General features: G+C 52.5%; 1 protein-coding gene across 2 annotated transcripts; it reads right to left on the bottom strand.

Moving 5' to 3' along the window:
* Positions 1–4,435: 4,435 nt before the first annotated feature.
* PEBP1 (phosphatidylethanolamine binding protein 1) lies at positions 4,436–10,641 on the bottom strand. Of its 2 annotated transcripts, none has more exons than XM_089322849.1 (4): positions 10,403–10,641; positions 9,137–9,246; positions 7,911–8,011; positions 4,436–5,477 (listed from the first exon to the last, which is right to left on the bottom strand). In XM_089322849.1, exons 1-4 carry the CDS (start codon positions 10,535–10,537, stop codon positions 5,464–5,466), a joined length of 360 nt encoding a protein of 119 aa, XP_089178975.1. In that variant the 5' UTR covers positions 10,538–10,641; the 3' UTR covers positions 4,436–5,463.
* Positions 10,642–10,746: the final 105 nt, after the last annotated feature.

Below are 10,746 nucleotides of genomic sequence, written 5' to 3'. Positions count from 1 at the left end.
CAGACGATGTGACTACTTACAAAGAAAATCCCAAAGTATCTACAAAACTAGGTCACAAGAGGCATGATTATTACATAAGATCAACTGTACTATTTTATACTAGAAGCAAACAATAGGAAAATAAACAACAATTCTCATCACAGTGCATGTATAATGAATTTAATGTCCTGACAAACCCATCACAGCATCAAAAAATTCCTAAGTCAAAATCATGTGAGTATGAGACTCACACGACAAAAATCATAAAATATTTAGAAATAAATCTATGGGGGCCGGTGCTGTGGCACAGTAGGATAATCCTCTACCTGCAACACCAGCATCCCACATGGGCACTGGTTCAAGTCCTGGCTGCTCCTCTTCCCATCCAGCTCTCTGCTATGGCCTGGGAAAGCAGTAGAAAATGGCCCAAGACCTTGGGCCCCTGCACCCACATGGGAGACCTGGAAGAAGCTCCTGGCTCCTGGCTTTGGATCAGCCCAGCTCCAGCCATTGCAGCCATTTGGGGAGTGAACCAGTGGATGGAAGACCTCTACCTCTGTCTCTCCTTCACACTGTCTGTAACTCTCTCAAATAAATAAATAAAATCTAAAAAAAAAAAAAAAAAAAAAATCTAGAACTAGGGTAGGCATTGTATCATCTCACATCATGGGAAGAAGGGGGAGAACAGTATAATATTTTGTGAGACGACATTGATATAGCTTTTATTACAGTATATTATATTGTTATTAGATATTAATCTCTGTCTAGAGTATAACCTTTATCATAGTGTTGTATATAGGAGAAAATGTAGTATGTATACACACTGTTCTGTACTATCTGTGCTTTTAGGTACCCACTAGGAGTCTTGGGATGCATTCCCCTTGGATAAATGAGGCACTACAGGTATTCAGGTACCTACAAAGTGACCCCACTCATGTCTAGACCAGGAAAACTAGAGTGGCAGAAAGCAAGTAAGTAGTTGGGGATAGGCATAGAAGGAGGGAGGAATTACAAAAGACACACAAGGGAATTTGGGGGGAAGATGGAACCATTTGTTATCCTAATTGTGATGATGGCTTTATAGTGTATATACGTAAAATGGGTTAAATCATACACTTTAAAAATAGGAGACTTCAAAAAGTTAATGGGAATGAATTAATAGGTAAGTTTATTTTGGTGCAAAAAATTTTTGAAACCTATGGTTTTTCTTTTTTTAATGTTTTTTGTTTTTTTAATAGAAAACTTTTATTTAATAAATATAAATTTCAAAAGTACAACTTACGGATTATAGCGGTTCTTCCCCCCATAACCACCCTCCCACCCACAAACCATCCCATCTCCTACTCCCTCTCCCATCCCATTCTTCATTAAGATTCGTTTTTAATATGGCTTTTCATAATCTGTATTTTCCAAGAACTTTTTGAAGACCCCACATATGTACAAGATAGCATGCTTCAGTCATGCTTTGAAAGTTGAAGACATTCACTCTTCTGTCCACGGGTAAGCAGGGAGTTTATCAAAGTAGCATCTTAGAGATGGCTGTATGGCGCTTCCTGAAACAGGACCTTCTGCCTACTGAAAAAAATCTCTAGTCCATTGGGTTTCCCCAAGGCAAAGCTTCCACGGGGACAGAGACGAAGAACAGGCCACAGGAGACCAGAGCAAGAAAGAAAAACATGGGAAGCATGGAGTCCTTAGTGGAGGGGCCACCAGACTCCAAATGGGGTAGCTTTCTGATGCTCACGGGCATCGAAACAGGGAGCTGATGAACCGGCTCCGCACAGCTTTGCAAATTCTTCTAACAGGAAACGTCTGGGGGAGGGGCAAAGACGAACTCTCACAGTAGGACCTGTGGGTACACTTAAGAACCCTGTAGCAATCCCTGAACAGAGGGTCCCTGAAGATCCCGTTACGTGCTGGGCTCCTGAGTAGGATGCGTGGAGTTTGGGAAAGGTCCCATCTGATAGAAGAGACAAGCATCAACCAGAAAATCAGACACGTACACGCGCTTTTAAATCACCATTGCGACACTGCGATAGAGTAGGACGGGAGAACGGGGCCTACTCGTTCTGGGCAAGCCTGAGGGCCAGCCCAGATGGACAGGACACTGTCCCGCTAAGGGGACGGGGAGAGGAGTCCAGGCAGCAGTGTCTGGAAGGGACCCATCTGGCAATGGCAGCAGGCCACCCAGGAGGCCAGAGAGCCCAGGGCCCAGGGTCTCAGGGACCACACAAGGCCTGCCGGGCCACGCTGAGGGTCCCGTCTGGATCCCACCTACAGACTGCATGAGGGTTTGCAGTGGACAGGGAGGCTGTTCGCCTTTCTAAGACTGCAAGCCCTTTGCTCCCAGACCCACTGCGGCCATGCGCCGTCCTGTTCAAATGCTGGAGGGGTGCCGTCGTGTGTTGCTGAGACCTGGGCTCGTGTGCTAAGCGGGGTTTAAGGACGGGCTCTCCGAGTCACTGCCGGGCTACGTGTTGCATTCAGCTGGGAAGGCAGAAGGCAGGCGCTCCTCAAGCCTCCCCAGGGTCAGAAACACAGTCTTCATTAAACACACCCAGGGTGACAGCAGCCAAAACAGCACTCAGGAAGCACGGTTTATACTTTGTGCCAATATATCAATTAGATACCAGGATATTTGAAAAAGTTCATGGAAAGTTTAGGGGTGGGTATTTTTTAAAGATTTGTTTATATGAAAGGCAAAGTTACAGAAAGGGGGAGAGACAGAGATCTTCCATCTGCTGGTTCACTCCCCAAATGGCCAAAGCCAGGTGGAAACCAGGAGCCAGGAACTGTGGGGGTACGGGGAGCCCAAGTACTGGGAGCATCTTCCACTGCTGTGCCAGGTGCATTCGCAGGGAGCTGGGTCAGAAGGGGAGCAGCTGGGACTCGAACCGGTGCTCACATGGAATGCCAGCATCACAGGCAGTGGCTTGACCCACTACACACAACGAGGCGTGGGAATTAGCCTAGAACTGAAGATACCCACATCTCAGATGGCAGTCCTGGCTTTGATATCCAGCTCCAGCTCCTGACTCCAGCTCCTGCCCATGTGGACCCTGGGAGGTGGCAGTGAAGGCTGCAGTGAGTGGGCCCCTGGCCCCGGCATGAGACCAGGACTGAGTTCCCGGCTTTGGCCTCACCTCTGGCCAGCGTAAGCATTCGGGGAGCAAACCAGCGAATGGGAGTTCTGTTATCTCTGTCTCCATATCTGCCTCTCAAATTTTCAAAAAACCCTCAAGTTAAGAATAAAACTTCAGCAGAGTACTGAGTGTAAACAGAGCTTTATAAAGTTGCTTCTTCTAAGATTTTGTCCAAGACACTGATGTACAACAGAACATACAGACTTCCACTGAGGTGGGAGTGGTCACTCAGACTGAACCAGGCACAGAGCTCCCATGTGGGGCTCCATCCGGAGAATTCTGAAGTGTTATGCAAGGGATGTGGGCCATTCCCCAGAAACACAGTTTCTTCCAGCTGTGGCCTGGGAATTACCGAGTGGAAGGGATTTTCATGTTTAGAGTTTCTATTGCCAGGTAACTTAGAACAAACAAAACTGAAGATACAACTGACATCCACTTGTAAAAATCGGTGACTGTCTCAAGAATCTCTAAGAAACTTGCTGGGACTCAGCAGAAGTGTCTTCAGGGAGGTCAAAGTGTTTTAAACTATGACTCAGAAAAAGATTAAGTTCAACCAGAAGAAGACTCTTTTAAAAACTGGCAATCACACAGATAGCCCCACTTTATTTTATATTACAAATAAATTGCTCAAGGTGAAAAAATAAAAAGCAAAACCTAGAGGTTACCCAGAGGCTTGATAGCCACGTTTCCAGAGTTTTCCAAGGAAAGAGCTGCAGTGACCGGGGTGGGAGGCCCAGCCTCATGCTGTCCACTTCTCCGCCCGGATCAGACAATGCAACTGCACCACAGGCACCTCCTTGCTCTGGCTCTGCCCTCCTGCCCCCCCCCACCACCCACCGGGGACTGACTGGGTGTGGCTGACACCCGGGGACTATGACAGAGGTCACCACATGCCATTCCCACGCCTGCACCTGGCACCAAGCGGAAGGTCTCCAACCAGCTTCTTCCAGACGTCAATGGCAGCTTCAGAGGACCGCCTGTAGGGAGCAAGGCTGCTTGTCGGGCGAAGCAACTCGGCCTCAAGTTGTGAGTTTAAACCTCAAGCTTGAATGGCTGCTTCTGCTGCAGGTTCCTGGCGCAGGGAGAAGCGTGGGCCCACCCCACGGCCCAAGCGCAGGGAGAAGCATGGGCCCACCCCACGGCCCAAGCGCAGGGAGGAGCGTGGGCCCACCCCACGGCCCAAGCGCAGGGAGGAGCATGGGCCCACCCCACGGCCCAAGCGCAGGGAGGAGCGTGGGCCCACCCCACGGCCCAAGCTCCCCTGGGAGACTGAAACCTCCACCCCAATAAGGAAAAACATCTGGAGGCCCAGGTTGTTCACAATGCTTTTATTTTTAGTCGACTATAAGCACACAGCAGAATTAACACAGCACGAAGCAACTCCAGACCAGCCTTCCTTACACCGATGAAGAGTGATCCACTCAACAGGCCCAGACATAAGGATTCCTGCCATCCTGTCATCCACAACAGCTGATCGGCTAGACAGCAAGGCCTCCTTCCTAACTGCTTTTTCCAGTAATGCAGAGAAACCAGAGCGGGCACTGACGCCTGTGGGGCCATCTGAGACGTCCCCTGCTGCGCTCACCCGAGACTCAAGCTCTGGCTGTCTCAGGGGATACCACTGTGCACAATTCGGGACTCAGGATCACAAAAGGCACAGACATTTTTCTCGGATGTTTTGATACTCTGCTCTACTCCCGTAGGCTTTGTTTTTTTTTTTTTTTTTTCCACCTGCACTTTTTTTCTTCTTTAAATTCTGGGTTGCTAGCTTTCTATTAACTATTTGGTGACTCCATTACAATACCAAAAGAATCCCCCATAACGGAATTCAAATTTGACCTAAATATAAAGTGGGACGTGTGCCTAATCTAGAGTCACAGAGAACAGGCGGCAGGAAGTCACCCGACACCACTATCCGACTGCTCAGGTGCAAACAGGGTGGGGAAGGGGAGAATCTACATGCAGCACGGACCACGAGAGGCCGGCGCGAGGCTCGGGGACCACGCCTGTCTCCAGGCTTCACCCTACTTCCCAGACAGCTGCTCGTACAGCTTGGGCACATAGTCGTCCCACTCAGCCTGGTAACACGAGCCGGCCACCGGTGTCCCCAGGTGGTACTTCTTGCGGAAGTTCGCCACCTTGAATTTGCCGCGGTGGTCTCCAGACCGGTTGCTGAGGACGGGCTCATCGCACTTCAGTGGCCCATCCTGCTCGTAAACGAGCCAGACGTAGCGGTGGAGGCCTGCGGGGAGAGGCAGAGGGAAGATGCACACACAGCCGGGATGGAACAGCCCCCGCTGTCACCCAGCACCTCCACACGGAGGGACCTGGACCTCCTCCTTCACAAGGACGACTCTGAGGGCCCAGACAGGGAGAAACAAACACAGGAAGGTTTTTTGTTTTAAGTTATTCAAGTGCGTACCCACAGAGACTGCAGTACTATTCACAATAAAGAGCCAAGAGGTGGAAGCAACCCAAATACCCATCAGTGGGTGAATGAACAACACGTAGCATATCCACACCATGGAATTCTCATTCAGTCTTCAAAAGCAAGGAAATCCTGCCACCTGCTGCAGCCGGGAGGGACCTGGAGGACATCACGCTGAGTCCCCAAAAGGAAAGGCTGTCCTGCGTGATCCTGCACGAGGTCAGACTCGCTGAGACGCCGCGGTGGCGGCCCAGACTGCTGAGGGTGAACTGGGGAGCTTGTTCACGGGCAGCTCCGGCTGGGAAGAAGAGAAATTCTAGAGAGCAGAGCCCGCTCACTACACCGGAAATTCAGTTACCACTACTGAAATACACACCTGCGATCAGGTAAGGAGCAGCTGCTTGGCAGAGTGGTTGGGACTGCTCTTGCGATGCCCACATCCCACACCGGAGCGCTCCACTCTGACCCAGCTCCTACTAACGGGCACCTTGGGGGCAGCTGGGTCCCCACCACCCACACGGGAGACCTGGATGCAGCTCCTGGCTCATGGCTTTGACCTGACCCAGCCCCAGCTGATGCAGACATTTGGGGAGTGAACCTGCAGATGGTTCTCTCTACCGTTCAAATAAAATCTTTAAAATAAATAAATTTTTTAAAAGTCCTTATTTTAAAAATGAGAAAATAAAATAGTTAAGATGGTAAATTTTGCTATGTGTTAACCACAGTTTTTAAAAAACTTAAAAGAGCAACTTAATCAACAAAAGATACAAGAATGGTCGATAGGGATCTCAGTTCTGCACACGTTAAGTCACCAGAGTGGTGGGACAACGATCCCGAGTTACACACGCTGGACTGCTGACCATCAGGAAGACACCACCTTGCCCTGGCACGCGGCTACAGGGATCTTCCAGGAAACCTGCATCCACTGCTGAGAGTGAAGTTTCCAACCACTTTGATGGCCCAGCAATTCTACCCCCAGGTATTTATCTAAGAGAAATGGAAACACCTACCCACACCTCTACTCACGATATCCAAATGCTGGGAAGACCCCAATGCCTACCAGGAGGACAGCCAAGCGAACTGTGCTACATTCACCCAAGGGTGGATCACTCAGCAACAAAAAGGACTGCACGACTGAGACAAACAGGAACTCGGCTCAATCCCACACCTGCCGCACTCCCAAAAACAGCAACGGCATGACAGCATCTCCATACACAAACGCAAGAGCGGCCAAAGGCATGGATGGAGAGAGGCAGCAGCCTAGGGGAACTTAGGTACAAGGACCACACAAGAACCTTCTGGAGTGGACAGATCCAGACCCTGACTGTCACATTCGCTAGCGATAAGCACATCTATTTTACTAACAGAAAATGAAGCAAGCAAAGCAAAATCAGAAAAGGAAGTTACTGAGGCTTTTTCTTTCTTCTTTTTTAATGAGAACAGAGTTCCTACTCAAGGGAACTGCTTTATTCTCCTGTGGGCAATTCTCATAATTAAAGTGCCTAAAGCAGGAACTGCCCTAGAGAACTTAATAGATTCCTGAGAAGCCTGTCCCTTCACCTCCCTAACAGGAACACATGAGCGAGCCCAGGGCCACGGAAGCTTCTGCATCTACAGATAGAAGCCAAGTTCATGACCAACTGTCCTAGTCAGGGACCTCTTGTCCCTCTTCAGACTAACTCACGGCTGGACAAAGTGTACGAAAGCTGCTGTCTGCCACGCTTCACTCCCCCTCAACTTCTCTGCTCCTGCTAACAGGGACGCCTTCCAAGACAGAACAGATGATAACGCGTCTCCCACCACCAGTCCAACCTGGAGAGCCTATCTCCACCTACCCACATATGCTGTGTACTCAGATATGACTCAACACGACAAGGTGTACACTGTTCCTCTCCAGTCCTGCAGGCCTTTTCAAGAGACCAAGCTAGGTTTTCCGGAGAAGGAGCAGAAAGAGACACACCAGGCAGTTTTTTCAAATTTAGAGACCACGATCATCTCTGAGACATTGAAGGGAATCAGAATCACAGGACAGAGGGCCAGTATGGGACAGAGGTGTCTTCGCTGTGCTTGACCCCCGTGCAGCCCACCAGGAAGCCGTCATGGATCCTTCTCATCAACTTCCTTGCTTCCTAAAGGCTGGAGGCCAGCGTGTGGCCGAGGGTCCAGCTGACACTCCAGGGCAGCTCTGCAGGGCTGACCGTGCTGGAGAAGGCACCTGCCCCTGGCGGCGAGTCTGCTGCCTGACACCTCAGCAGGGGAGGGACTCCCACAAACCAGACTGAACCGGGCAGCACTGGCCAGTCCTCGTGTGCAGCCAGGCTCCCCGCCAATGCCTCCCCACCGAAGCAGCCGGTACTGACCTGTGCCCTTGGGAGGCCCAGAGCCCACGTAATCGGAGAGGACCGTGCCGCTGCTGATGTTGCCGCCCTTCATGTTGACCACCAGGAAGTGGTGCCACTCCCTGGGCAGAGGAACGCGGACAGTCAGTACCCGGGGAAAGCGATGAGTCACCGCACAGACGTGCCCCAGGCGCGTGCCCCCTGCCAGGAGCTACAAGGGGGCTTCGAACAATTCACACAAGGGGCAGGCGCGTAGTCTGGTGGACGGGACGCCAGGTGAGATGCCTGAATCGCGCATCGCAGCGCCTGGGTTCGACTCCTGGCTCCTGATTCGTTTCCTGCCAATGCAGACCCTGGCTGACTCAGCATTCTGAGTCCCTGCTACCTGCGTGGAGACCTGGATTGAGACCTGGCTGACATGCGAGGGGTGAAGCAAACGTCGAGAAAGCTCTCTCAGTCTCTCTCTCTGCTTCACAAATTAAAAAAGAAAAAATGAGTTTGAAATGGAATTAAAAGATAAGCTTATTTTGGTGCCAAAAGCTTTGAATCCAGGTATTTTTTTTTCAATTGAAAAAAAAAAAACGGTCATGGAAAATATATATCATGAAAAAACTACTACACATAGATTCCAAAAATATTTTGCACCAAAATGATTTTACCTTTTCACTGCCATGCCCACACGCTTTCTGAAGGCCCCTCATGCATCTGTGAACAATCCATGCCTGCTGTGCCAGGGCAAACCCCATGTGGACCCAGCCCCTCCGTCCCTCTGACATCTCCCAGGGCAGGGGTCAGCCACCTTTTTCTATAGAGGACCAGAGGGCGACCGCTGGCGGCGGCGTGGGCCAGACCGCCCCTGTCACAGTGGTCCCCTCTGCCACTGCGGCATGGAAGCAGCTCGAGACGAGGCGTGGACACGCCACTGTGGCTGTGCTCCAATGAAACTTCACCTGTGGACGCTGAAACCTGCATTTCTTATCATTCCACGCATGACAAAGCATTCTTCCTCTTTCAGTGTTCTCCCGAATCCTTGGCTCTTGGAGCCCAGGTGGACATGGCTCTTGACTGGTTTACAGGCTTGGTCCAGGGAGCCAAGGGGCAGGAACCACACACTGCTGCCTGAGCAGGGGCACAGCCATGCCGCACCAGGTCCCTTCTCCACGTCCAGCCAGAGGCATGCACTAGGTGGGTCTTGTGTGGACGACTCACTCTCCCTTCCCCCCACGCCCCTCCCCTCTTCAACTCACCTGTACTTGGGGTCCTTCCTGCTGGGAGCATCAGGGTCTGTCAGCACCAAGGTGTACAGTTTATCTGGATCAAGACCATCCCATACAATGCTGGTGGGCCTATTCTTAACCTGCAGAAAAGAACCAGTTTGAAATTAAAACGTCAGAAATGCTAGAGACAGGGCCAGCGCTGTGGTGCAACGGGTTACACCTCCATGCCAGCATCCGACTGGCATGTGGTCACAGGACACCAGTTCCAGTCCCAGCTGCTCTGCTTCCAATCCAACTCCCTGCTAATGATGTTCCTGGGAAATGATGAGGAAAGGGCCCGGGGGGTTTGGGCCCCTGCCACCGATGTGGGCGACCTGGATAGGGTTCCAGGTTCCTGGCTTCACCCTGGCCCAGGCATTCGTTGTCACGTGGGGAGTGAGTCGGCGGATGGGAGCTCTCTTTCTCTGTCACTCTTTCAAATAAAACACATCTTAAAAGACAAAAAAAAAAAAAAAAAAGAAAGAAATGCTACAGAAGCCAGAACTCCTTCTTTGAACCTGGAACCCTCACAGAAAACACAGACTGGATGATTAGTGACAGTCGCTGTGTATTGACAGACTGAGAGCCAAGAGCTGACATTCTTATCGGCATTATTGATTTTACTCCCAACATGCCAGTATCCTCGCATGCCACTCGCACACAGAAGCGGAGCCCCAGTCCAGCCTTGGCATGAAGTCCTCTTTTTTTTTTTTTTTTAAGTGTCAAGGTCTCTGGATTGGATGACTGCCTGGGGCCTGCCACGGCGAAACTGGCATCAACCGGAGAATGAGAAAGCTGTGGAGGCCAGAGGTGGGCAGGGGAGCTGGCACCGTCCACACCCTGGGCACCCCAGTTCTGCACAGCCGAAATAACACCCTCTGCAGAAGCACCCCAAACGGTGGCCCCTCGGCGCCGCCCGGGGCTTCCGAACTAGCGAGCACACGCGGGGCGGGGCGGGCCTCGGCCACGCGGGATCGGGGGGCCGTTGTGCTCGCTCCCCGAGGCGGGAGCGCGCCCGGGCCGCTAACACAAAGGAGATGCGGATCCGCGGTTACGTAACGCGCCACGGGCCACCAGAGGCCCTCCTCCCGCCTCGCCGCCGTCCCGCGCCCGGCAGCCCTGGGGGAGCGGGTCCGTTTCTCCCGGGCCCCCACGACCCCGTCCCTCTGCACGCGCGCGCGCGCGCGGGGCATCTCGCCCCCGCGGCCCCGCTCCCCGCCCGCGGCGCGCACAGGCCTCCGAGGCGCCCTGAGGTACCTGGGTGGGCGTCAGCACTTGGCCCAGCTCGTCCAGCGCCACGCCGCTGTAGGTGACCTGCAGCGGGTGCTGCGGCCGCTCCTCCACTTCCTGCAGACTCAAGGGCCCGGACCACTTGCTGAGGTCCACCGGCATGGCGGGGCAGAGCAGGGGCGATCAGCCGGGAGGGCGACGGGAGGCCAGGCGCTGACCCGGGGCTCAGGCTCCGAACCGTCCGCAAACTGACGCGGACGCAGCGTGGGCCCAGCGGCCCCTTGAGCGCACGCGTCGGGGCCGCCGCCCCGCCCCGCCGCGCTGCGATCCTCCAATCACCCGCGAGGCCAGGCCCCCTCTGCTCTCTGATT

Source organism: Oryctolagus cuniculus, chromosome 21 (assembly GCF_051225735.1).
Source record: "Oryctolagus cuniculus isolate XC-2025 breed Fujian yellow rabbit chromosome 21, ASM5122573v1, whole genome shotgun sequence".
NCBI classification, from domain to species: domain Eukaryota; kingdom Metazoa; phylum Chordata; class Mammalia; order Lagomorpha; family Leporidae; genus Oryctolagus; species Oryctolagus cuniculus.
This window is presented reverse-complemented; position numbering and strand designations above follow the sequence as displayed.